This window comes from Puntigrus tetrazona, chromosome 7 (assembly GCF_018831695.1).
Source record: "Puntigrus tetrazona isolate hp1 chromosome 7, ASM1883169v1, whole genome shotgun sequence".
NCBI classification, from domain to species: Eukaryota; Metazoa; Chordata; class Actinopteri; order Cypriniformes; family Cyprinidae; genus Puntigrus; species Puntigrus tetrazona.
The window spans coordinates 6,833,789-6,861,431 of NC_056705.1; the positions used below are offsets into that span (position 1 = coordinate 6,833,789).

General features: G+C 41.3%; 3 protein-coding genes, 1 long non-coding RNA gene, 1 other non-coding gene and 1 pseudogene across 16 annotated transcripts in view; 3 read left to right on the forward strand and 3 right to left on the reverse strand.

Annotated features, from left to right (window-relative positions):
- Positions 1-605: 605 nt before the first annotated feature.
- On the forward strand, positions 606-6,229 carry LOC122348979 (annotated as a pseudogene).
- A 93-nt stretch (positions 6,230-6,322) lies between these two features.
- Positions 6,323-9,032, reverse strand: LOC122349049. Its single transcript, XR_006251403.1, has 3 exons — positions 8,404-9,032; positions 8,263-8,297; positions 6,323-8,065 (listed from the first exon to the last, which is right to left on the reverse strand). It is a non-coding gene; the product is annotated as an uncharacterized LOC122349049 (long non-coding RNA).
- A 1,017-nt stretch (positions 9,033-10,049) lies between these two features.
- On the reverse strand, positions 10,050-13,266 carry si:dkeyp-67a8.4 (GTPase IMAP family member 7). Of its 2 annotated transcripts, none has more exons than XM_043244922.1 (2): positions 13,075-13,266; positions 10,050-12,207 (listed from the first exon to the last, which is right to left on the reverse strand). In XM_043244922.1, exons 1-2 carry the CDS (start codon positions 13,079-13,081, stop codon positions 11,012-11,014), a joined length of 1,203 nt encoding a protein of 400 aa, XP_043100857.1. In that variant the 5' UTR covers positions 13,082-13,266; the 3' UTR covers positions 10,050-11,011. The 2 variants fall into 2 exon arrangements, with proteins under 2 accessions (XP_043100857.1, XP_043100856.1); XM_043244921.1 differs by having other exon boundaries at positions 10,050-12,231.
- Positions 13,267-14,525: 1,259 nt separating this feature from the next.
- myadma (myeloid associated differentiation marker a) lies at positions 14,526-18,992 on the reverse strand. Its single transcript, XM_043244946.1, has 2 exons — positions 18,839-18,992; positions 14,526-17,198 (listed from the first exon to the last, which is right to left on the reverse strand). Exon 2 carries the CDS (start codon positions 17,159-17,161, stop codon positions 16,277-16,279), a length of 885 nt encoding a protein of 294 aa, XP_043100881.1. The 5' UTR covers positions 17,162-17,198; positions 18,839-18,992; the 3' UTR covers positions 14,526-16,276.
- A 493-nt stretch (positions 18,993-19,485) lies between these two features.
- trnae-cuc lies at positions 19,486-19,557 on the forward strand. The gene has a single exon. It is a non-coding gene; the product is annotated as a tRNA-Glu (tRNA).
- Positions 19,558-19,756: 199 nt separating this feature from the next.
- arhgef11 (Rho guanine nucleotide exchange factor (GEF) 11) overlaps positions 19,757-27,643 on the forward strand; it is a 24,786-nt gene continuing 16,899 nt past the window's right edge. For 5 of the 11 annotated variants that reach the window (XM_043244870.1, XM_043244874.1, XM_043244872.1 and 2 more), the window contains exons 1-13: positions 19,757-20,913; positions 22,771-22,785; positions 23,278-23,369; positions 23,451-23,555; positions 24,418-24,467; positions 24,567-24,624; positions 24,834-25,024; positions 25,955-26,026; positions 26,104-26,211; positions 26,327-26,375; positions 26,454-26,491; positions 26,801-26,875; positions 27,203-27,268. In XM_043244870.1, the coding sequence (XP_043100805.1) occupies positions 20,879-20,913; positions 22,771-22,785; positions 23,278-23,369; positions 23,451-23,555; positions 24,418-24,467; positions 24,567-24,624; positions 24,834-25,024; positions 25,955-26,026; positions 26,104-26,211; positions 26,327-26,375; positions 26,454-26,491; positions 26,801-26,875; positions 27,203-27,268 (954 nt within the window). In that variant the 5' untranslated portion in view covers positions 19,757-20,878. The remainder of the gene's footprint in view (positions 20,914-22,770; positions 22,786-23,277; positions 23,370-23,450; positions 23,556-24,417; positions 24,468-24,566; positions 24,625-24,833; positions 25,025-25,954; positions 26,027-26,103; positions 26,212-26,326; positions 26,376-26,453; positions 26,492-26,800; positions 26,876-27,202; positions 27,269-27,643) is intronic. The other 6 variants (XM_043244875.1, XM_043244877.1, XM_043244873.1 and 3 more) reach the window with 2 other exon arrangements.

A 27,643-nucleotide genomic window follows, 5' to 3' on the forward strand; every position in this document is an offset into this window, starting at 1 on the left:
TCGGAATTGTTGTGGTGACAAACAAGACTTATAACGAGTGGTGGTTGGAAAGTTCATTATAAAGGGTGACGGAATGAGGAACACCTGGCGGTGCTAATCAGTCCAAGGCACGGGGTTGTGGGAAACTGAGTCCTTAGAGAGATCAATACTCTGGTGAGGGCTCCCTCCGGTGGTGGTCGGAGAGAGCCACAGAGGTGCTGTTCGTAACAACTAGGTCCTGTCACTATAGATGAAAAAAGCAGTCAAACTGATTTATTGGACAGTTGCAGCCATAAATAATTTACTTATATTTACTGAATTCTCATTGTCTGCCGTTTTAGCACAAGTAACAACATATTACCCTTTTTTTCATTATTGTTAAAAAAAACTGCATCATCTATAGCTCTTGTAGCACGTATGTGATGAAGAGGAAAAATGTGCTTGAGCAGAATGGTCTTTGAATGAAGCGTGTTTGGGTCTAGATTAGATGTTAGAGGATGTGGTGCTTGTGGTGTGTACATCTCTATCGTTTTAAGGTATTGCATGCTCACTTCAAACTGTAGAAACAGTAAAAAGGTGCCACCCTTGTCATCGTGTTTTATGCGGTCCAGCTGGAACTGAGCTAGGATTTTGAAGCAGACGGCATTTGGCTATTTGAGAACCCCTGCTCTGTAGCACAGGTGTTTCCAATCCAGTTTAGCTCCAACCTGTTCCAAACATGCTTGGCTGGAAGTTTCTGCAAGGGTTTACAAGGTGCCATTTGGGATTGGGCCTGAGGCGATTTCCAAGCAGACTAGTACCCAACAGTCAAAGCAGCATCGCATTATAAAAGTGTGGACTTGTATATCCGCAAGGATTTAGGGTGCCGTTTGGGGTTGGGCCTAGCGATCCTGAACACCTCTGCTATAACACAAAATCTGGTACTTATTGTTTAAATATAATAGTTACCACATGATATAAAACTCTGATCTAATCTCTGAAACTTCTTGATCGTGTTTTGCAGACATGTCTGAAAGCAGTGCACTAAACCAGGTCTATGAAGAGAAAGTGCGTCCATGCATTGACCTAGTGGACTCTCTCAGGTCATTAGGTCTTGAAAAGGACCTGAACCTGCCAGCTATTGCCGTCATTGGGGATCAGAGCTCAGGAAAGAGTTCTGTGTTGGAAGCTCTGTCTGGAGTGGCTCTGCCTAGGGGAATAGGTAACATAAGCACATTAGTTACATTGCACTGTGGAGGGAAAATACCTGTTTTCTCTTTCGTTATTCGTCAGTCTGAATATAAAGGAGTGGCTCAGCTGACCATCTAGTATATTACACACAGGTATTGTGACGCGCTGTCCTCTGGTACTGAAACTGAAGAAAATTAGAAAGGGCAAAACTGGAATGCATCGCTGTCATATAAGGATCAAACAATAACAATAAAGGAGCCAGAGGAAATAGAGAATGCTGTCATATATGGTCGGTATTCGAATATAAACTTCACTGAGAACTTTAATACCATGTAAGTCGTTAATTTATTTAATTTGTGGGATGATTATGTCATTGTATTGTTATGCAGCTCAGGGAGTATTGGCAGGAGATGGACAAGGGATCAGTCACGAGATGATCACTCTGGAGATCGAGTCACTTATGGTTCCTGACCTTACTCTCATTGACCTGCCAGGCATTGCTAGAGTTGCCACTGGCAACCAGCCAAAAGACATCGACAAACAAGTAAGATGCATTTTGTGTATGGAAATAGTACAGCATTCAAATATTTGGCGAAGAGATTACTTTAGCCCCGTTCTTGCAGTATTGAATTCAGCCATTTTGGTTTTGTGTAACAGATAAAACAACTAATTAAACAATTCATTCAAGACAAGAGACCATCAATTTGGTTGTGGTGCCTGCAAACATTGACATCGCCACCACTGAGGCACTGCAGATGGCCTTCAAAGTGGATTTAACTGGAGAAAGGACTTTGGGTTCGTAACATTCAATATAGGTTACTCACTGAATAATTGGATTATCAGTGGATTCTGATTGGTCAGCAGATGTGTTTTATTCACGATACAGCACATATGACCACTTCACCCAACAGCTCTGTGTATTGCCGAGCAACACCCTTAGTAACCAGCCTTAGCAACATAATCAATTAGTTTACACTGTAATGACGTCTTGTTTCTCCTACCTTATTGCTTACATATATTGTCCATGTTTTCTTGAAATAAACAAATATCCAATCTGCAGGTATTCTGACCAAACCGGACTTAGTGGACAAAGGCATGGAGGAGATGGTGGTCAAAACAGTGAAAAACGAAGTAATACAACTGAGGAAGGGCTACATGATTGTTAAGTGCAGGGGCCAGAATGACATCAATGAAAAACTCAATCTGGAAAAGGCTCTGGAAAAAGAAAGAATTTTTTTTGATGAACATACTCATTTCAGGCAAGAAGTGAAACCGACTACAAGAAATACTCTTAAGAAAGTGTAGCACAATCCATTTCATGTCTATGTAAGCAAAGTGATAGGGTGAAATACAGCATGTGGGCAGAATGGTCAAGAGATAAAATTCATTCATCTGACAGCTTCTTATTATTCAAATGACCTCTTACCTTACAGGCCTCTATTGGACGAAGGCTATGCTACAATACCCCATCTTGCAGACAGACTCACAAAAGAATTGGTTGAACACATTGTTGTGAGTATACGAAGACATTCAGCAGCAACACTGACACAGTAAAGAAAAACAGCATATGCTCTAAGGAATGTTTTGGTGCATGGCAGCTGGTTTAAACTGAGCTTAAACCAGCTCAAACCACCTCAAACCATCTTACCTGCTGCAAAGCATACCTAACCAGGTGTTCTTAACCGGAATATGACCACTTCGACTACTGTATCTCTCTTTTATCTGGTTTACCACACATGCTTCTCCACAAACTCCAGCTGATTCAGACTTGTATCATAATCCAGACTTCATCTATGCAACACGTTGCTCCGTCTTTTCAACAGTTTCATTGGCTTCCTATCAAAGTCTGCATTTTTACAAACTTAATATTACAAATATTACAAAACTCTTCATAATCTCGCACTAAATCCTCCTCCCTCCCTACACTCCTTCTCGATCTCTTCGTTCCTCTTCATGTTCACTCACCCCTGGCTTATTTAATCAGTATTGGTCATAGAGTCTGTGCTGCTCATCATCTTGGAAATTCCCTCCCAGCTAACATCCATAATTTATATTCATTATACCATTATAAACATTGTAATCATCCTACATGATTACTGTCTGCATTCAAATCTATTTCATTCTTTATTTTTTTACGTTTTATTTTTCTCATTTTTGTAACTGTTGCTTGTTTCATTGTTTATTGTAGTAGTATTAGTAGTAGTAATACGAATTGTGGACACCTTATTTCTTTACTTTTAGAAAACACTGCCAGAGTTGCAGAGACGACTTGACACGCAGATAGAGAACACGTCTGGGGATCTTCGAGCGCTGGGTCATGGAGCTCCTCTTGATGAATATGAAAAGAAAACTTTTCTGGCTACGGTAAATTTCGTATATTACAGCATCAACAGCTAAAATATTATTTTCCAAAATTGTAATCTGTCCATCTAAAAGTTTTCTGTGAAAGTGTTATATTTGTTTCTAATCGTTCTTGCTACACGTATTTCTGTAACTCCAATGATATATTGACTCGAGCCGCCCTCTTTGTGTTTTGACCACCAGCTTGAATAAAGTCTGATTTTACAGTTCTTCCTTGTCATATACAAGATGTATGTTTGCCTTCTGGACTGATACTACTGTTGCCAACCCTTGCTTGTTTCTGACAATCCTCATCTCTGTGTGTGTTTCAATAAATCCGCAAATGGATTCGCAATCGCTTTCAGTTATATTGCGCTTTTGTGTTTTGACCGCTTGAATAAAGTTTTTTACAGTTCATATACAAGATGAAAACAATATACATCCATTACGCTCTTTCAGTTTGCGCTACAATGTTTTTCACAAATGAAAATGATGTACGTTTGACCTCAGCGATGTTTTTCTCTGGCTTTGTTTTTATATCTGAAATTTTACGCTCCGCAGAAAATTAGCAAATTAAACGATGCCCTTGAAAAAGTAAAGAGGGCAGAAGAAGAAGTAAAAAAAGCAAACACAAGGGTCTATTCCAAAATCAGGGAGGAATTCATGAATTGGAAACAAGCCCTGAATGCCAAAGCCATTAAGAGTGAGTTTATAATCAAATAAACTGACATAAGTGTTTGTATCTGTGACGTAACAATATTATTGATGCTTTTTTTATAATTTTTTCTTAGAATTTTGACATTTGTGCAGTTTGCATGTAACTTTTGTGTCTTTTCTCTGAAGCGGAGGATACCCTCAGCATTGAGGTAGCAGAGGATGTGAAGACTCACAGAGGAATGGAGCTTCCCGGATTTTCAAACTACAGGACGTTTGAGAGTATTGTCAAGGAATACATCGAGGAGCTAGAAGAACCTGCTTTAAAGCTGCTCAAAGACGTCACAGGTGAACGGCCACGCACAAGACCAATAACTATGTTTGATTATAACTATAAAAGACTGAATCACGAGAATTATGCATGTAGGATGATGTTTAACTTCCTTCGATTTCTTCTCTTTTTTATTTATTTACAGACATTGTTCACTGCGTCTGTGGATCATATCGTTCGCACTCATTTTGTAGGCTTCTCTGAACTGGTGAGGGCTGCAAAAGAGCAAGCTGAGAATTTTCTCGATGTGCAGTTTGAGAGCGCTGAGGAGAAAATACTTTCGCAGTTAAAGATGGAGAAGATTGTTTATTCCCAAGATGATCTATACGTTGACCAGCAACACAAAGTAAAACTACAATCAAAATCCGGTAAAGGGCTGCTGGCACCAAGTGTCAATCCAGATGTGCGTGACATGGCATACCATCTCATCACCTACTTAACGGTTCGTATACCTTTTTGTTTCATAAAGTGTGTCTCTATCAGAATATATCATTTTACCACCACACCTGTTTTGATTTATTTAAGACTTAATGATGAAAACATTCTCTGGTGCAAATATTTCTTGGAGGAAACCTTAAACAATGTATTTAAAAAGTACATACTGTACACGACTGGCCAAATAGATCTCACAATTCAGCTATTAGGCTATTGTGAGTTTACTTCTTCTCACAGTTCAGACGTTTCTTCTCACAATTGCATGCACAAGGCCATTTCTGTGGGAAAGTCTTGGTACGAGTCTTGCCTTTTATACACGTTAATGTTATTTGTGTGTATTTATAGATTACCTCCGAACGCCTGACTAATCAAATTCCACTGATAGTTCGATATCAGATGCTGGACGAGTTCATCACTCAGCTTCAGAGCGCAATGCTTGTCCTGATCGGAGAGAATCCAGAAGTGCTGCTCCGAGAAGATTCTGGTATTGTCCGTAAGAGGAAAGAGCTGACAGAGCGCCTGAAGCGCCTGAAGAGAGCTGGAATAGAGCTATCAAAGTACACCAGCCTTTCATCAAGGTCTCTGCAGACCATAAAACCGGAGTAGGCTCCAGGATCTTTGCAACCCTACAACTGGTGGAAAATCCTCATTTTACCACCACACCTTTTACGTTTTACTTAAAGCTCCAATTAAGTATAAGACATTCTCTGGTGCAAAACAGTCCTCAGAGGAAACCAAGAACACAATTTGTAATACACATTTCAGACTTTTACGCGATTGTGAGTTTACTTCTCACAGTACAAATGTTCAGTTTCACAATCGTCAGTTAACAAATCGCAATTCTAAGGAATGGCATGCTATAACCTCAGGACTGTGAGAAATTAAGAAATATGAACTTGCGATTTGAATCACAATTCTGAGAAAAAAAGTTAGAATTGTGGAGTTTTTAAGTGTATATCTTGCAGCAGAAGTGTAGAGGACGGCTCGTTCCAGGGCCCCTCTCTGACCACAATAGGGTCCATTCCATTCCATATAATTGCCTGCACAGATGTACTTGTTGGGCCAGATCGTCATTGCAGGACATTTTATTGAAGCGGAAAGTACAAAAATAAAATCCATCTCTTTAGTGTTGAGCATCACATGATCCTTCAGAAATCAATCTGATATGGTTATTTATCATCACTGTTATTTGCACAGAGTCATGCCGTCTTTGTAAATCAGTAAAATATTGATTTGTTCATTTAAAAACACTTATAGATCCCTAAATCAGTTTATAATTGTATTGACATACTATAGGCACAAATAAAACGATCAAATGAAGCAATGGAAAGATACTCTATTTGTACAAATCAAAATACCCATAAAACACTCATCCTTCCTTTGCTGTTAACGCAGAAGAAGTCGTCCACTGGATGCTCCACAAAATGGCGCTACAGTGACGTTACAGTGCGGTAGTAAGGACTCTATCTGCTGCGGTTCGGACCAGCTGTGATTCGTTTATCAAGATTGCAGAACAATCACCCAGTAAAGCGTTACAATAATCTAACCTCAAAAATGTATGAATTAATATTTCTGTGTTTGAATTGAAAGTGTACATCGAAATTGAGATGTTTTTGAGATGTAGTAGCACACTTAGGCTCCTAACTGATGCAGAAGAATTAGCAAAGCTGCCATCAGGAGTTATACAGTGATTAATACGCTGTTACATGTGGGGGTTTTAGGTCCAATATTTAACACCTCTGTTTTTTTAGAATTTAGCATTAAGAAATGGCTTGTCACCCAGTTTTTTTATGTTGACTTTGCCTTCCTTTTCTCAGTTGGGTGTGTATCACTGGGCCATCAGCATAACAGTGAAAGCTAACACCGTGTCTCCTGATAACATCTCCCAGAGGTAGCATGTAAAGTGTGAAAAGTAACGGTCCTAGCACTGAGCCTTGAGGAACACCAGACTTCACTTGTGACTGATATGATACCTCCTTATTTACTTTTACTAACTGATGGCAGCTTCATAAACATGATTTAAACAATGCTAGGCACTTCCACTAATGCCAACAAAATGTTGTAATGTTGTGGTCTATGGTGCAGAGCGCAGCTCTAAGATCCAGTACCTTATACAGAACCCTATATATTATTTATCAAATTATTTTGTTAAAATTAAAGAGTTAATATATGTTTAAATATGTTTCAATGTCACCATTGCAATTTAAATGCAAGATATTTCAAATGTACCCAAAGTATAAGTGCAATAGTTCCCCTTTAGTACACTCTTTTAGTTTATGTTAGAGTTGGACTTAAAAAGTGGACAATAAAAGTACATTAAGGAAGAAATAAGCAGAAACTCAACAGCGTTGCCCATCATTATTTGGTTTCATCGCAGAAGTTGAAGAGTAGCTTTTTTATTTTTACTTTCACCAGCATCAGTATGAACAAACTTCCTTTTGTTTTACTTTCATTTTACAGGACCAACCTTTACTGAAACTACTCACTCCAGATATACTGGTTTCTCTGTCCAAAATTAAGTTCAGTTAACACATTCTCAGATCCCTCGAAAAAGTTAATGTACTGAATAGAGAGTAAATATACTTCTTTCTCACTAATAGTAAACCTTGCATCTTGATTCTTTAAAAAAAGTCAAATAGTTTGATTACACTAAAGCAAAATCAGACATTATGCCTCTTTCCCGTGATCCCAATGATACATTAGCTCCACAATATTTGTGCAGATCCCTTTTTATAAATGTAATGTTACGTCTTTACTTGGTTTTATGTGTATTCGCCATTTTGTTAGCTTTAAAAGCAACATCCGCAAACTGGTGTACATTCTCAATCGTGTGTTTCGCCATGTCAAAGTTAACATCTACTGCTCTCTTCATTGCATCCCGCATTGAACCAGAGTCTTCTGCTGCTTACCATCCGAGGATGGCTCCTCCAACTGCTCCTACAGCCGGAGCTCCGAGAACCATACCAGCAGCTACGTTCCCTGCCATCGCCGCTGCTCCTGCCGCAGCTCCTCCTGTAACTCCTCCACCCGTGATGACTGTAAATACCTCCATTCCTTTACTTAGAATGATGACCGAGGTCCCCAGTACTAAAATGGCCAAACAGCTTCCAGTCACTGCGCCTGCCACCGCTCCGACAATCTTATACGACCAATTGGCTAATGGAAGGGGGGAAAAAAGCTATGGAGATCATTCAGATACTGCAGTAAAGCAACGCTATTACTGGCCATTTCAAATCTACAAATAAAAACACACGCCATTGCTCGTATTTACAATGTTCAGTCTTTGCTGACAATCATTCGTGTGTTTATGCAATTAAAACCACAGAGAAAAACTGTCAGGGGGTTTAACATACCTCCCATTATTCTTTGCTGCTGTGGATGCTGGTCTCTGTAATAAAAGGTATGCTATTTAAAATGATGGCCACTTTGACATCAGAATATAAATATATTGCTAAAAACGGTACGTTTATGCGTCTATGTGAAAAGTGAATTACCTGTGTTGACGCACCAGAGGCTGCAAATTATCTTCTGATGAAGTTTTCCGGAAAACTGTGACCAAATAGACTTGGAAACTCTACTCACATGCACTGATGAACTTTGAGAAGCTTTCACTTTTGCCTTAGTTGAAAATAAAGCAAGAGAGAGAATGAAGAGAGTGACGGCAGCGAGGGGAGTTTCACATTTTTTCAACAATAGGAGCCTAAAGCAGATCTTGAAGTCTTTCATTGTCGTGTGTCCCGTGTTGTCGAACCTGTGCAACCGGCCCTAATCACATAAGACAAGAACCCAAATAAGTCTATATAATGTCAGCCTACCCAAGAAAGTACTGGTAACTACAAGGAGTAGGATTAGGTTTAGTGTTGGGTTCAGGGGTTGTATATGTAGTTACTACTTATACTAGGCTACTTGTAATTACTATAATAAGTGCGCAGTATTTATGGTAACAGAACTGACTTGGTGAAACTAGTATTAAGTAATCAAGACCTTAACTCTCAGACTTGCTGTCCTAAAAATACCAGTCAAGTCGAGGTGTAGCGTTATCATGGAGATGAGGTGACCTCTGGTGGTTCTGGGTGGGAATCTAAAAGAAAGACGACTATTAAATAATATTACAAACGATTAATTGAAACCGCCTGATTGTTGGAAGAAGTTGCTGTTGGAGGGTGTTTTGGTACCGTTCTTTATTCATGGCTGTGTTTTTGGGCAAAATTGTGAGTGAGCCCACTCCCTTGGATGAGAAGCAACCCCACTATGACTGGTCTGAGGATGCTTTACTGTTGGCATGACACAGGACTGATGGTAGCGCTCAACTTTTCTTCTCCGGACAAGCCTTTTTCCAGATGCCCCAAACCATCGGAAAGGGGCTTCATTGGAGAATATGACTTTGCCCCAGTCCTCAGCAGTCCATTCACCATACTTTTTGCAGAAGATCAATCTGACCTTGAACAATGATTTCAAGCATCCTTTTAACATTTCAAGTCTGTCATTCTAACCCACTCAGCCTGACATAATGATCTCCAGCCTTGTGCTCGTCAACATTGAGTCACCTGAGTTAACAAGACGATCACTGAAATGATCTCAGCAGGTCGTTTAATGACAGCAATGAAATGCAGTGGAAAGTTTTTTTCAGGTTTAAGTTCATTTTCATGGCAAAGAAGGACTATGCAATCAGTCTTCATAACATTCTGGAGTATATGCAAATTGATATTACAAAAACTTAAGCAGCAACTTTTCCAATTTCCAATATTTATGTAATTCTCAAAACTTTTGGCCACAACCGTATATTATATTAAAATATATTAAAGTATTACTTCACTCCAAAATTAATATTTTGTCATTAAATACCCCTATGTCATTCCTAATTCATAAAAGCTTTGTTCATCTTCAGAACACAATTTAAGATGTTTTTGATGAAACCGGAGACTATTCATATTTGGCAAAAAGTCAATTTAAGCTGTTGCAATGCAGGCCATGATTAGTTCTTGTGAGAAGAATAAAAGAGACCTACACAAATAATATATCTATATTTTATTATTGTAATTAATGACAAAGAAACATACATTATAATACATAGTGACTGTTCATATAATAAACAGAAGCAAACCCTATGCTTTATCAAAATCGCAGCGACAAAAAAATAAATTGAGATCATGTGGTTTCATCTTAGTCTTTGTAGCACAATCACCTTACAGTTTAGCATCATATAAGTTAAGCACTTTATTCTGATAAAAGAATCGCCGAATGCACACAAACGTGTTCTTGTTCTTACAGTCACACTAATGAACACCGCTTTGAGAACGAAAAACCTATATGAGGGTGGATTAGAACCCTGAACCTCAAAAATGTTCGACAAGGTCTTAACAGACTCAAAATTTCTAGATACGTTATATTATCCATGGGCCAGTCTCTAGTTACACCACTGTATAGGTCACTAAACATCTTCTGTTCCCTGTTGATGCACCTGCAAAATGTCTGAAAAAATCTGCTGTGTACAAACAACAGGCATACGATGTCAGTTTTAAATATATTTTAAATTACGAACATCTTAAAGGCATCTAATATACGTCTATATTATCTATATAAATGAGCTGACTCTGGGGATGGTGGTCGTCCAGGACCAAACTTTCTTAGCCCTGTGTGTCGTGTCATATCATGTACTTCAAGGAATGAGGTTTTACTCCATGTTAAACTTCAAGAAGCACTTCTTCACTGCTGTGAAACAGATGCATCTCACACTTTTTTCACACCCATGTCAATAATATTGTCAATGAGAAATCCTGGTATCCTGGTATGGTAAGGCATAGGAGTCACGGACCCTGCTCCTTACCGCGCAACGTTGGATAATTCATACAAGAAAAGCATAGGCTTCTATACTTTTACTCACAGTTCATGTAATTTTAAAAGTTTTTCTCACACCATGTGCTGCCGTGACCATGTGTCAGAACAGGAAGTCCCGCCTTCAAATGGTGCTCTATGACTCCCACACGTTATGGGACTGTTATATGATGCTTTTCAAACAATTAAATTGGTTGCAACAATTCATAAAACAGCAGTGAACACGGGCCATAAGAAAAGTGCAGTAGAGGGTCGTAGGCTAAATAACTAGTCTGTTCCCTGATCTATATATTCGTTTGTCTCATTTTCAAAAAGTTCCTGTTGATGTTTCTTTACCTTTTTCACGGCACCTTTGGCGTTCTTATAGTTGGTTTTCGCGGCATTCTTTATCGCGCCAGTCACCGAATCCGTGTCTCCCGCGGCTTTGCATCCGGTAACTCCTCCCCCGATCGCTCCGGCGAGAGCCGCGACTCCAACCACGACACCCGCAGCTGCAGCGACCCCGGTCCCAGCCACTCCAACGCTGGCCGCCGCGGCGACGACCCCCGCCTTCAGCGCGGCAGCCCCCGCCGCTATCCCAGTGGCCCCCGCGGCTCCGGCCACGGCTCCGGCTTTCACCACTCCCGGGACATTCGTGTCTTTCAGTAACGTGACAATGGAGGCCACAGCGACTCCGATGCCCAGAAAGGCACCGGTCAGTGTTCCCGCGGTCACTCCCGCGAGCTTCACCAGAAGTTTTTTGTGCACAATCTTTTTGGCTTCCTCTCGTTTCTCTGCTAGCGACATGTTGACCTCGCTTACGTTCTTCATCTCCTCCTGAATCTCTTCCTCCATGATCTGAAGCAGCTCGTTGGTGTAGCAGCCGTTCTCGCTGTCCTTCAGCTTCTGCTCGATGGTCTCCAGCAGGTTTTTCACCTGGACTCTGTTGCTCCTGTATCCCATTTGCCGTTGTTTCCAGTATTTGCTGTCGATGACGTGACAGCGGCCTCCACATTTATCAACCAGCTCCTGTAGCCTTGGACTCATCTTGATGAACTCCTCAATGGTTTGACCTTCTAGCTGCTCTCCGTGAGTGAATAAAACCACCGAATGTTTGAAGGTATCTTCTCCACAGTACTCCACGATTTTATCCACCACCTCCATCTCTTGTCCCGTGTATCTGCCAACCTTCAGGACGATGGTGAACATGTCTGGACCCGGAGAGCTCTCGATCATTGATCTAATGATCTCTGATTTGATGGCCCCCTCATCCAGGCCGGTGTCGAAGAGTCCAGGCGTGTCAATAACCGTGATCTTTTTGCCGTGGACCTTCCGGTTTCCCTTCACGCATTCAGCCGTCACAGATTCTGGTGAAGCTTTGCTCTTGAAGACTTGCTGCTTGAGAATCGTGTTCCCGGCGCTGCTCTTGCCATCTCCGGTTTTCCCAAGAAGCACGATCCTTTTCTCGGGTTGAGAGTCAGAAGCTGTTCGGGGGAAAAAAGATGTTGCTGTTGAAGGAATTTACTGTTTTAATAATCGCAATGAGGTCTACATATCTATAATGCTTTTTAAACATTAAAGACTAATATGGAAGCCCATTTCTGCCTTGTAGAAAAGCATGCTTTTGGTTATGAGACGAAAAGTTGAAATTATGACATATGCCATGTTGTTGACATAAAAAGCCATGCTTTTTAAAATTATACGATACATCAAAATGATGCACTCTCACAAACAAAAGCACAAAAGCCGTCACTAAGGTGGTGTCTTTTCAAAAGGTGCTTGTTTATACCAAAAGGATTCATTTTGGTACCATAAAGGTATATATTAGTATTTAAAGTGTACATATTTGAACCTAATAGATACAAAAGTGTACCTTTTAAAAGGATACTGCCCCAGTGACAGCTTTATACCTTTATTTCTGAGAGTGTGAAAAAGTCATAACTAAAGTTAAATCATTTAAAAAGTCAAAATATGGCCTAAGTCATTTGTGATATGTTAAAATTATCATACAATGCGTAATGATAGACATTGCGAGATGTAAAGTTAAAAAAATGATAAATATGACCGTCCATAAGTATGTAACACGAAAAGCTGATATAGCATTGAATCGTAATGAAATAAAAGTCAAAACTCAGACAATAAAAATCCGAATGATGTCAAAATGTTGTGCTGTCATGTAATTAATTGTGATTTTTCGCATAAAAAATAAAAAAAAGGTTTTGTGTACATATATGTGTGTACGCTTTGTGTGTGTATATGTATGTATGTTTATATGTATGTATAAAAGTCAAAATGACATGGTACTCATACCTCTTTGGGAATATGCTAAATGGTAGCCTGTTGTCTCTTACCTCCCATGTTCTTGTCCCGTCTACACCTGAGGCGCAGTAATCGAACCCACGTCGTGATAACAATGTTTTTATCTAAAATCTCACCCAGTCATGGTTCCTAATTCTCTATTTGATGGTTTAATGAAAGCTCCTGTAACACAAACGGCGTTAGACGCATCTCAGCGAACAGCTTGAAGACACCCTTAAATGAGTCACTCCACACTACAGTTGAACTACTGGAATAACCAGAACAACTAGTCTCCACCTACCGTTCCACGTCACAATCTCATCTTCACACCAAAGTCTCTCTGGGCGATAAACAGATGGTAAACAACCCTAAACTCGGTTAGTAGCAGAATACCACAACAGAAAATGACTCACATTACCTTTACTGTGTGTTTTCATTCTTTGGAGTCAAATAGAAGGTAGTACTGTAAGTGATTTTGTCACGTAATTCTCTTTAATATGCAACTACATGCCTACTAACAATCAGAGTGTAGGGTGGGCTTAGGGTTAGTAGAATAAGACAAAGTTTCTGATAGTGGCCCATCAAATGTATATAAGATATTAAGAAGACAGTGTAGATGCAAAGTTGCATGCGTTGGTATGACCTGGAGCGTTCCAAAAATACTCGTGTTATCACACTTCGAGAGATGATTCCCATGACCCATGCTGGGGTTTGTCAGGTCACACACCGATCGCTGGATCTCTGGAGATCTTGTGAACTAACCGGGCTGCAGGGAGCAGGGAATGTTGCCGTCTATGAAGTACACACCCAACTGACGTCTGTGCCTTCAGACAGCTTTCTTACGAGCGAAGGAAAAAAATACACACAACTAGTTTCACAAAAGGAAGCGTCACAATGTCCAAAAGAATCTGAACGAATCTTTATTTGATCAAATAATTCGCTTTTTCATACTGTAACTAACTTCTGATTTAGAGCAAGTGACCAATCGGTAGATGTGCTTCTACAGATCTCATCAAATTACAAAAAAATGCCCATCTTGAAATAGAATGACGTTTAATGTAAAGACATTATGAATCCAGATAAACCAGTCTGCTAAGTCGGAGTTATGACCTTATATGAGATGAATCGATAAAAGTGTCCTTTCGCCGTGAAGAACATCTGGCCATTTTGTAAAAAGCGTGATTAATTCTGAAATGCATTCGGATCGAGTTCGCTCGACCATTTATGTCTGAATGAACACTACGTCGCAATTCAATAAATAAAAGTTGACCTCTTTATATGGAACATAAATTAAATATCTTTATTATAAACCCTCTCAATTAAACCTACCTTTTGCATTTTGGAAGTACGTGTCCGGTCATATATTATAATATGTATTTTATTAGAAGATCACGAGCTGCTAGACAAATATGACAGCGAGGGGAAAACGCTAAAGATAAAGCATTAGCATTTTCATCTCGAAATGTACTTTCACAAACGAAAATTAAGCCAAAAACACAAATCGTTTTCATATCATAACTTTATTTGTTCTTGATACATTTAAAAATATTACAACGCAGTATAAAAGGCTTTGCCCTGGAACGGTTCACCTCTGTTATGAACGCAGACCTGGCGTGATAACACTGACACGTGACAGACGACACAAACACTTACAGTAGTTGAACACAGCGACGTGGAGCTCCTTTATAAGGCAGCAGTGGCACAATCAGAAATACACTAATCACATTCAAACACCAGCAACGGGGCGTTCGGGGCCTTCTGAAAGTTCGTATTTATGAGTTGGGCGGTCATGTTTTTTTGTGGTTTCACCTGAATGTTTAAAACGTAACGGACTCTGGAACCCCACACAGAAGAGGGTTCATTAAAATACAAGAAAATATAGTTTTTAGCAGCACTCAACACTCAAGATGGGTTTGGTGTACATTAATCGTATGAAATAAAACTTTTGTTCACATGATGTGTGTGCTATGTATATTTATTATCCACACACACACACACACACACACACACACACACACACACACACACACACACACACACGCATACATTTATGTATTTAAGAAATATATTGGTTCTTATTTTTAGTTTCATATACAGCAATAAACTTTGATTATCGTTGCAATATAAATATATAATATCATATGAAAATACCTGAGATCACTTCAAACCTTTTAAAACCTATACTGCTTTAGTCATGTTCTATAAAACAAAAGAGGTTTTTTTTGTAGAGTATGGATGAAAGGCATCGCACGTGAGGATTTAACCAAAGATTACCCAGCTTTATCCCAACAAGCCTTCTGCGTTTTTAGTTACGAGAGGCACTTCTGGTTTTGGGGAAGATCTACTCCATAAGACTGCAACAAATCATATCAGATCATAAGATCGACTTTCTAGAGATTCTAGCAATTATCGTCGATTTGATTGTTGTCATTATATACATCAGTATCACTCTATTCTCTTATCTGTTACTGTTCTACATGAAGAAAAGTGATTTATTGTGCTACAAAGAATTCTTCTCTGTCAAAATGATCCATACATTTTCATTCAATTTCTATTTTCTGAAGTTAGGAGAGTAGCGTTACATTTGGTATATTAATATGATATAACAACATTTATAGAATAGCTCTGATTTACACCTGATTATTTTCCCATGTTCCCTTTGTATCCTGCTGTGGTCTGCTCTCCTGATTTAATTTATACTGCTGCGGATATAAGGTGGATCTTTAGGAGTTATTAGTGGTGTGTTATATTAAAATAACTGAATGCTATTACACTTTTTTAAAATTTCCTCTTATTTCACCGATCAAGGGTTGAAGGGTGAGTTAAATACCACCTCATTGTCCTCAGTTTGTAAAAATGCTTAAAGAGCGAACGTTTTGCGGTTTAAATTGACACTCCCATAATTTGCGCAAAGCATGATGGGGCATAGGAAAAAGGTGGATGGATAACGTTTAATTATTATATCTTGTATTATATGTATATTTAAGCATCGGCAATATATTTGAACACCCTTAATTAACTCACAAATGATATTTCACTATTTAAACAGCACGACCGATCAATCAAACTACTAAAACAATACCGTTTCGCATGACATCGTGGTGGTGTTTATGCAGGTTTAACTCATAAACACGATCTTTCTGATTTGAACGCACCATTACTCACTTGGAAACTTGGAATAAAAGCACAAACTCATTGGTGCACAGTCTTAGCTTTCGAAGATTTCGTCAGTGTCAGGGATGACCGCTCGCCCTCTCAAACCGAAATGAAGACCAGTCTGGCTGAATACACCAGATCGGCCAGATAGATCAGGAAGTTGACAGCGGTGAGAACGGCCACGGCCACCAATTTATCCCACGGACACAAACCGTGGCTGTGCTGACAGAAGAACGGCCGACTCGAGCTCCCCGAATAACGTTTGTCGAAATTGAAGATCGGCCAAATGATGGTGGCGGTGAGGTACATGACGACCGCCAGCAGGGCGTAGGCGGAAAGGAAGCGCGCGAACGGGAACGGCAGGTACCCGGTGCATTCGCCGACGCACATGATCACGACGGCCGCCGAAATCACGAAGCAGATGCAGTAGACGGCCATGCACCACTTCAGCGCCGCGTGGCCCTCGTAAGAGTTGGGGTTGCTGACGAACACGAATATGACGCTGGCCACGAAGGTCTCGCACACCTTCAGCAGGCCCGGAACCGTGGCCATGTACCCGGCGACTTCGCCCGGCTGCGCTCGCGTCAGACTCACTTCGACGAAATACGCCACGGCGGCCAGGCAGGAGAAAACCGTTGAGACGATACGGTGGTCCCGGGCCTCGGTGTGCACCGTTTCGCCCTTCAGGAAGTAGAGCGGGAAGATGATGGACGCCGACAGGCAAAGCAGCGAAGCGTAGCAGGCGAAGGTGATCGGGAAGTTGTTCCAGGACACAGGGGCGCGCGACTGGAGACCCATGAGCTCCACCACCAGGACCAGCAGGGTCCCCGCGAAGCTGAACGCCCAGCAGAAGATGCACCAGTCGTACATGCTGCCGCTGACCGCCGCTCCATGGGCCGCCACGCTGAACGACACGCAGGTGAACACCAGAGCGGCCAAACGCACCCACAGGAGACGGGAGGACTTCAACACCAGCAGAGGCATGATTGGAGCAGTCGTTGGACGTGTCCTTCTGGTGACTCTGCAAAGAACAAACAGAGAAGCAGATGGAGCATCTGAATCAACAAAGCATGGCCTGGGACATCTGACACACTCCAGTCAATGAGCGTTTTTACAACCCAGCAGGAACCACCCAAGACGTTGATTGAATTGTAGTTACCATGTAAGGTGACCGAAATTCAACGTAAATTCATTGTCTAATATGAATGCTAAATTGATGCCCAATAACGACATCAGCTGATGTTGATATTTTGTTGCGTAACCGAAATCCAAGGTTAAGTACTGACGTCAACTCGATTTTCAGTTTCAACTAAAATGCAACCCAACGTTATATAGATTGGCGAACTATCCCAGCTCAGGGAAGCAAACACAAGAATCTATGTACATGAACACTTTTTAGGCAACGGTTGATGCGTTAATGGCACATTTTAATTTTACTTGTGCAGAAAGAGGGCTAAAATAACGACCGTCTGAATCAACGAAGCATGCCATTGGCTGTGAAATCTGACAAACTCCAATCACTGATTGTGTTACTGCAACCACACGCTCAAGAGAAGCACCTCAGCCCCGGATGCGAGTGTAACCTGCTGAGGTTTGACACTTTTAGCGTGGCCCGTTTCCTGCACCGCGCTGAAGTACTGCATTCATGCTTTGCTTCAAAAAGTTGTTTTAAAGAGATAGTTTACCAATATTGAACATTTGGCATCCTATACACACCCGTGTGGTGTATTGGGTGAGTGTTGCTGGTAGATATTTTGAAGAATGCGTAACAGCTGCTTGTAGTCAATGGTTTCGTTATCATTATAAAATTCCACTGTACGAGATAACTGCACAAGTTAAGCTCGTCCCTTCCACCGCCACTCTCAAATCCGATTCACGACAGCGTGCATCAGGCAATCGGTTCAGGACAGCCAGGATCTCCTTTTTTAAAGCAGAGTAAAGATGGGTTTGGGTTTGGAATGGCATGCAGATTTTTTTTGTGTACTGCTCCTTTAAGAGCTTGGACACTTAGAGTTACAACTGCACGCATTATTTCACAATTTCAGCTACTTTTTGACTAGCTTATGAACCTATGAAGTAACACCACGTATCTAACAAACCCATATCAGCAGAAGTGACTCAGCTGTGGCTCATTTCCTCCACGTTGCTAGCAGATGTTTTGGATAGCAAACCAAAAGAACATCTCGGCTGGAGTTTTTAAACCCTTAGGGCCAGATTTATACTATATATCACCTCAGTGTTATTTTATTTCATTGCGTAGCCTGCGTGCAGGGCTAGACGTTACCTCAGACCTGCCCTCGCCCCCATCTCTCTAGCAGCTAACGGATGTGGCGGCGGGTGTGGTTGCTGGGTTTCATGGCTCGGATGAGGTCGAGATGAACGTGGGCTTCGGAGAAAACCAAAAGTTCGTATCCTCGAGCTAAACGCGTTTAAAAGGATCTGTTGGATGCGCTTAACAAGCGCTTTAAAGACGGCAGGAGTTCGACACGTACGCGATGTACGCGCGAGTATAAAGTATTTTCACAAAAGCGTGTATATGAGACGCATTCCTCAGGCTGACTACAAAAAAAACTGAAAAACAAAAATGCGATGCAAACACGAGACCGACGCAAAAACAGACCAGTCCGAAGGAAAACGTGGAAGCAAATAATACAGACATACCTTGCGCAGACTTTTTCCGCTTTTTTCAAGTTTTAATCACGAAGGAGAATCGAGCTCCTCTCTTGCGACGCTGCCCTGATGTTCTCTTCCTTAACGGGACTCGCTTCGGTCCTCCACGCCCATTTCCTACCAAATTAGTTACTGCCTTTCTCTCGCCGCTCGGCCTCTCCATGGAGACTAGAGAAGGGAATTTGGATGCTAAAATTAGATGTTGTCACACATTGTCTCAAAGTTTTATTCACAAACAAAAAATGCAATCTGTAATACAACTCTGCCCCAATCTCACTTGCTCTGATGTGCGATTCTGTGTATGAATGTTGCTTTGTTTTTGAGTGGAACTCGCTAACAGTTTCAGATCTCTGTGTGGACAGCACCGAAACCCGGGCGTGACTGAGGTTGAATGACCGCTGCGCGTAATCTGAAATAAAATCCGAAGGGTATGGAGCAAAATAATTACAATAATATGATAAACAATGAGGTTAACGTTAGACAGTTTAACGGCACGAGTAGCCTAATCATGGTAAAAAACTTGTAAAAATCCTGTTTTTAAATTGGGCGGATTGTGCGATAAACTACAGATCATAGAGATAGTGTAATATCATACTACTTTGAAGACTTCTTGATATATGGGCAGGCAACTCTAACGCTCCCTGGTGGTCTAGTGGTTAGGATTCGGCGCTCTCACCGCCGCGGCCCGGGTTCGATTCCCGGTCAGGGAACATGTTTTTTTCCCCTGCATACTTGGAGAGGGGTGCCGGATTTTTACATTTTATATTTTTTCCATTTGCTTTTTTTGTAAGACCATCTACTGGTTTTGTGGTCACGCATACATATATATAAACGTATAAAAAAATCTGATCCCCGTTCGTTTTTTCGCGCAGCGCCGAAATCCAGCCGATAGAGGGCGAGCGTGAGTCTGTTTGCCTTCCCAGTAGCCAAACATAAACCCAAGGATGATGGTATTATTCCGGAATGGCGAACGCTCGGACATTGGGATAACAGTGCGATTAAAGGCCTCCAGATTATACGTCTTCGGGAAGCAGCATCGCCGATAAACACAGCGAGAGACGCACGCGAGGGACGCGAGGATCGAAGCGGCTACGGAGGCGTCCCGGGATCAAATGAATCTCGCTGGCCGCCAAACGAGCGTGTGCAAGCGGCCAAAATCCGCGCAATAATCTCCCACCCCCCCCTCCGAAACCAGAGCGATCCGAGCCGGGCTCGTCGCGCCGCGAGTGCGGGAGATCGCGTCCGGGGATAGCGTCGCGCCAGCGCGTGAAGGTGAACGGCCGCGGCCGCCGGAGTCGCGCTCGCCCGCGGCGCCAGTCTGCACGCGGCGGCGGGGATGCGACGCGCGCCGCGCGGCCTCGCGCTCACCGCAAGCCGGAGGTTTTCGCTCAGATCGCGAGCTCTATGGGTCTGCGCGCGGCGCGTTACCGCGGGAGGCGTCCGGAGGAGCGCGTTGCGCGAGCGTCTACAAACACTGTGAATTTCGCTGCTTATTAATCGGTTTTATGCACTTTATTTCGTCTCCTATCACCGCGCTTTATGTCACATTCTCTTCTCTTGGGATTGAGAGGCTGCGTTAAGATCAGACCGAAGTAACCTCGCTAAAAAACACACTAATAGCGACCGAATCATCTCGCTCTTTACTGTAGCATCTGCACTGATTGCGTGTGAACTCGTGGACGTCTCCGCAGTGTTTAAAAACCGACCCTGAAGAGGAAAGATGATTCGGTCTCCGGGAATCTCCGGCTCCAGATAATAGAGAGATGTGGGCTTCTGATCCCGCGTGTCCCCCAGAGAGAGCCTAGCTGTTATGACACTACTTCGTTGGGTTTCCCTGGACATCAGGGGTTTGTTTGCTAAATGGGACGATGCTGGTGAGCAGGACCATTGAGTTTTCCCAAAAGGACCTTTGACCCCCGAAGCAGCGAAAGGACAGAATCACCTCAAGGAGTGGAAAGAGGAAATAGAAGTAACTCTACACTAATGACGTGATCTCAGACCGACAGAAAACCACTACACGAATAACCAGACATGAGTCTCCGACACCCGACCTCCACGCTGGACAGGTGAGCTTGTTTGCTCGAGGCGACCTTTAGACCCCTGCAGATTTGGTGTTTTTATCTTGGTTTTTCAATAACTCAATACATCGCTCACTTAGCTAGTTGTAGTTAGTCGTGCAAGTCTACTGGCAAACACCTCGTAATCTGACTGGTTAGTTGTTCTGTAAGTGTTTATTCCATTTAATTACGTCTTGGTTTGACGTCTGTTAAGCGCCGGCCGTCCCAAATGCATGAAGGAATGTTAGAATTGTATTTATTTTTATTTTTAGTAACGCGCAAGAGATTTGACTAAATTGTTTTCTCTCATTCGTGACATTAACCTGTGGCGAAATGAGGTCCGATTAACCGATTTTATCACTACTCAAACCATAAAAAGACATGCTTTCCTCTGGGAAACCATGGTAACCGCACATTAACCATAATTCACTTGCGCTAACCACAGCTTGACCATGTTTGTAGTAAAACCGGTCACCAATAAACCAAAAAAGTATTAAAAGCATAAAAAGCACGTTAAAAGTGCATCTGCGTAGCTCTTTTCAGTTACCGATAATTTAGGGTTCATTAAAATCGGCGATAACAATAAAAATTAGTTTTTTTAGGCTACGTATGACTGGACGTTTTATACCTGATTTTAAACGTGGATCTTCAGCTAGGCCGAACTCCTAGCGGTAACGTAGTTTACGTCTGACTGGATAAATAAAACGTTGCCAGATGTATCGCTAGGCCTGATATTTAAGTATAAATGTGCCATAATCGCAGCTACTGTTGAGCTTCTAGGCGCTGAAACTGAAATATGTCTAATAACCGAACTAAAATTGAATGTTAAAACTAATCTCAAATGGCGTTGTATTAAATGGCGCAAATAAGAGAAAGCTCTTAAATGAAGGCTGATTCAGCGACGAGACCAAGCTCCTTCCAGACAGACGGAGGTGTAAATAAAGTCAGGCCATGTGCGTTCATTTTGAAATCGTAAAATTGCGATTTACGCACCGTCCGAAAGCTGGCTAAATAAGCTTTCCACCGACGTATGGAAGGGACGAAGTTTGAAATGGGAAAATCTGAGGGGCCCAAAAAATTCGAAATGCCAAGTAAGGGCCTTTCAAGTTCTCCGAAAGAAGCGATGCGCTTAAATCAAGAATTAAGTTTGGGAGATTTCCAAAATGTCTTCAACGGAGCATGGTCTTGGCGTGATGTCATAATGATCTCTATGATGATTTGATGATACGTTTAGTAAGAGTTAGCGTTTAATGACGCCTGGCTAAGCGTTTATTGGCAGACCTGATATTTAATTGCTAACGTTTGATTAGCGCAGGTATAGTAAGCGAACCTCATCTCGGATTTTGCGTCGATTTTGAACGTTTTGAATTTTCGATCGAACACGCAGGCCGTATCCGAGGTTTCGTAGGCTCGCGAGGTTCAGTGTTTCGTGTTTTTCCATCCGTCCGGCGTGCACTGGTTTCCTCGTCGCTGTTTTCACGTTCTCGTCTTAACCGAGTCTCCGTTCAGTCCGTGTCCGTGTTGTCTTGTGTGTGTCTTGTTCTGTCTCAAGATCTCTCTCTTTCTTTCCCATTGGCTTGTTTTTCCTGTGCGTCCACTTCCTGTTTGTGTCATGTGACTCCAGGGCAGCCATTAAGAAACAAACACACCTGCCCAGGTACGGCGAGTCAAAGTCAAACCCGACACATGACATCTGTCAGTCATTAACCCCAGCTTTCGATGAGCTGTCAATCAAACCCTCTTCTGATATGTAGGAGGAGTTCACATGTCTTTCTCTTTCCGGTCCGTCTGATGTTGAGTATTCTTTACGTTTCTCACTCTTTTTCTCCCATCTGCCTTCTTTCTCTCTTTCATGCTTCCTTTTAGTCCTTTTGCTGCTTGGTGAGTTTTCTGGGTTTATTTTCGTGTCTGTAAGTCTATAAATGCATTCTCTAATATATATACATATATAGACACACACACACACACACACACACACATATATATATATATATATATATATATATATATATATATATGTATGTATGTATGTATGTATGTATGTGTGTGTGTGTGTGTGTGTGTCTATATATGTATATATATGTATATATGTATACGTATATGTGTATATATATGCATATAATGTATGTGTAAAACGTTTTATTTTTGTAGTTGTTGGTCACTGGATATCAATATTTGAGCTGCTCATTGAAAACCTAGCCACTATTATTTAATGCTAGCCCTGATGGGGAATGGAATATATGTCCTTTTGCTTTGTGTTCGGTCTTCAATCTCATTAAGTTCACCAACTTTCGGTTTTACTTTAGCATCGTGCATCAGTTCTGCATGCGCTGTGTTTCCTGAGCTCTGTCTGTGTGTGTGTGTGCTCTTCAGGTTGAGCAGCCTGACTCTGGGAGATTCGGAGCGCAGGTCTTCTCCCGGCCAGCAGAGGGACACGCTGCCAGATCTCTCCTCAGACGGCTCAGGTAACGCACCTCCAGCAGGAAGTGAACGGACGCACTGTTTTTAGTTTTCGTGCTGAAAGCTGCTGTGTGTGTTTTTCACAGGGACGGGTTTAGTCCAAAGATGTGTGGTTGTGCAGAGGGACAATCTGGGCTTCGGCTTCACCGTCTGTGGCGAGAGAATCAAACTAGTGCAGAATGTTCGGCCAGGTAAGAAACAGTTTAATTTAAACAATTTATTTTTTAAGAAATATGAATGCTCATATTTAGCATGGATGCATTAAAAGCACGTATGCAAAATGTTTCGAAAGATTGTTTCACACTAGTGCTGTCAAATGATTAATTGCATCAAAAATAAAAGCTTTATATATATATATATATATATATATATATATATATATATATATATATATATATATATATATATATATATATATAGAAATATATATGTATATAATGATAAATATATGGCTATATATTTATGTATAATATAAATTATGTGAATATATATATATATATATATATATATATATATATATATATATATATATATATATGCATATATGCATGCATGTAGATTTATATATTTATAATAAATATTGGATGTTTGTGTTTTTATATATACATAATAAATATACACAGTGCACATATATATTATTGAAGCAAAAACGTTTATTTTGATGTGATTAGGGATTTGCAGTATTTCAAATAAATGCAAAAAAATAAATTGTCCACAGAAAATAGGAACTGCTTTCAATATATTAGTATGATTTGTGAAGGATCGTGAGACGCCGAACACTGGATGCTGAAAAGCTTTGATCTCAGGAGTAAACTACCTTTTAAAAGTCATATTTGACTGATTATTAAAGCTGCAGTCGGTTCATAAACAGATCTGTGTGCGCCTCGTGGAGGAACAAAGTAGCCGGATCTACTTCCCAGTGTTTGTCTGTGGTGAATCACGCAGGTGCTGTGTTCCTCCGCAGCGGGAACGCCCCTCCATCCGTGACACACACACACACACACACACAGTGTTCACGAGAGACGGGTTCATGGTGTGTTTTACTCCTGGCAGGTGGAGCGGCGGTCAAGGCTGGAGTTCAGGAAGGAGACCGGATCATTAAGGTGATCTCGCTCGCTCACGTTTTCTCATTGTGAAACGAAAACTAAAGCTAATTTAATGAATAACTAACCTCTCGTTCGTCATCTCTGTTTGCCTTTCAGGTCAATGGTTCGTTGGTTTCGTCCATGTCTCATCAGGAAGTGGTGAAGATGATCAAATGTGAGTGTATCAGTAGAGCGACATGGGCTTAAAAAGTTCATCTGTCAGTGAGGGTTTAACTCGTACAGGAAGTGGGAGTGCTGCGTGTCAGCAAGATGGTAGAAGGAGCCATAACTCAATTTGGTGTCACGAGAAGACTAGCTCTTTTTTTTACCGGTTTATCAAAAGCGCTAAGATACCGTCTGGTTCACGTGCTCTTCTTCTGGCAGCTGGGACGTATGTGGCGCTGACTCTCCAGGGCCCGCCTCCTTCGGTCGCGTCCGTCCCGCTCCAGCCCCTCCCCTCGGACCTCTTGCCCAATCACAGGATGGCGCCGGGTGAAGCCCCGCCCCTTCCGCCCACGCCCCCCGCAGGAAGCAGCACCCCGACTCAGAGAATCACGGGACCCAAACCCTTACAGGTGCGCCAGGTTAACATCCTCTACAGCTCTAGGGCCCTGATATCTGTTTCCTGTGAGCTTCAAAACTTAAAAATAAAAAGATCTCATGTCTCTGTGAATGAGGCACGGTTTTATTTACTTTATTATGTGATACAATATAATATGCTTCTCAAAGTAAGGATAAATAACAATCGCTACTTTAAGTTAAATTTAATTTAAAGGATCGTTCAAATTTCATTTTATTTTTATTAATTAAAATACAGAAAAAAACATCCAACACGGAGTAACCTGTTTATTAACAGTTTCAGTATTATTGATAAAATTGTTATAAATGTTTACAGCACTTTAATAAAAAAATTATTACAATTTTAATAAAACCTATAAATTTAAAAATAAAATGCATTGTAATAATTATCGTGTAAAAAAATTGTATATAACATTTATAAAATTGTTATAAATGTCTTTGCACTGCACTTTAATAAAAAATAAAAAAATAAATTTAATAAAACCTGTAAAATTAAAAATTAAAACGCATTGTAAAAATTGTGTATAACATTTATAAAATTGTTAAAAATCTTTACACAGCACTTTAATGAAAAAAAAATGAAAAGGAATCCTTGTCAGTTATTAAAATGTAAATTTGATAAAACCTATAAATTAAAAAATACATTGCGTTGTAAAACATTGTGCAGAAAAACAGGTATGTAGGGTGCAATTACTGTTAAATAGTTAATAATGTTAATGTTTTTATAATTAAGATTTATGCATGTAAAGCATTTTTTATATACTTTTACATTTATTATAAATGTAATTTAGTTCAATTTGAGGCAGAACGTTTTAATACGTCAATAGTCAATTAAGCCTTTACAATGAAAGCCAGGAAAAAAAATACTGTAAGCATTGAACGTGGGACAAAGAACCGGCTGATTTCACCGTGTGTGTGTTCGTCAGGACCCCGAGGTGCAGAAACACGCCACAGAGATCCTCAGGAAGATGCTGGAGCAGGAAGAGGCCGAGCTGCAGGTATCAGACCCGCTCTAACGCCGCTCCGCTCTCGCTGAAACCCGTCTCTAACCGTCTCCTCCGCTCTCACGCTGCAGAACCTGCTGGAGGAGCGCTCCAGAAACCCCTCGCCGTCGCTGGAGGAGCGCATCGAGAGCGCCAGGCGCAGAGCCAATCAAGTGAGGGTGAAGATCCGGCAGGACGTGGTGAGCTGCTTAAAAACACTCCCTAACCCAGTCCCACAGTTAACCTCTTGAGAAGGTAAAGGGTTTCTTAGTTGATTGGGGTCAGGGGTCACCTGGAATCTCTGCTCTGTTTCAGGACGGCACTCGGTCAGAAGCTGTGGTGAACTACCTCACGGCTGGAGAAGGTCTGTGGTCACCTTTCTTCAGATTTAATGAGGCCGTGTCGTCGGGATTGAACGACTCTTTTCTTCTTGTCTTCGCAGGCCGCCTGTCGATGGACTCCAGCGAAGGAGACGCCGAGGTGGGTTTCTTTCGAGCGAGGAGTAAAGGCCTCTCTCCCCGAGCTGTTTTTAATACGCAGCTGATTTGTTTAGAAATGAGATGTTTCTGTGAAAGCTGTGTCTTGTGTGATTTAGAGATACTCATGAACAGAGCTTCAGTCCTACTTCATGCACGCTATGACATCATTTTCTCCTTTTCTCACTGAACCGTTCAGATCAGGTTCGGTTTGATTCGTTGTGGAGTTTAAGATACGCTTATAAAACGTTGGGACTGTGTGTGTGTGTGTGTGTGTGTGTGTGTGTGTGTGTGTGTGTGTGTGTGTGTTTAGGTGTGTGAGAGCCCCTTCTCCTCCCCCTCCACCTTCCTCCGCCGGCAGGGATCTGACACACACACCTCAGACTCGGTGAGACACACACTCCATCCCGTCTCACACACACACACACACACTCCATCCCCGTCTCACACACACACACACACTCCACTCCATCCCCGTCTCACTCACACACACACACACACACACACACACACACACACACACACACACACTCCATCCCCGTCTCACACACACACACACACTCTCACTCCATCCATCCCCGTCTCTCACACACACACACACACACACACACTCACTCCATCCCCGTCTCACTCACTCACACACACACACACACACACACACACACACACACACACACACACACACACACACAGACTCACTGTCTTGTCTCTTCAGGGAGGAAAGACTCAGATCATCGGGCCTGAGGAGGAAGAGGAGGATGATGGGTATTCTATTAACGAGGTGAGCGTTTCCTCAGATACTTCACTTCCTGTGTGTCTCTCAGTGTCTCCCTGATTATCTGCATGACAAGCTAGTAATTAACTTAATCTAATCATTTAAAATAAGGGATTTAAATCAATTCTAATAAAAATGCTTACTGAAGCTTAAATATTTTATTGGTAATATTTGAAATTTTTATTTAAATTCAAATAAGAGGTGAAATATTTATTTAGATTTTTAATAGTTATTTGAATAAATGCTAAAAAAATTAAGAGAATGCATTCAAATATAAATGCTTTCAATATTGGTTTAAATTCGTGACATATGACCCCTATCCAACATAAAAATTGTGAATAATCATACAAACAATAAGTGTTTATTGCTGTTTTTCCCCTG

Bases quoted from the DNA above. Each gene is read 5' to 3' on its own strand.
- myadma (XM_043244946.1), bottom strand. From the start codon at position 17,161: ATGCCTCTGCTGGTGTTGAAGTCCTCCCGTCTCCTGTGGGTGCGTTTG.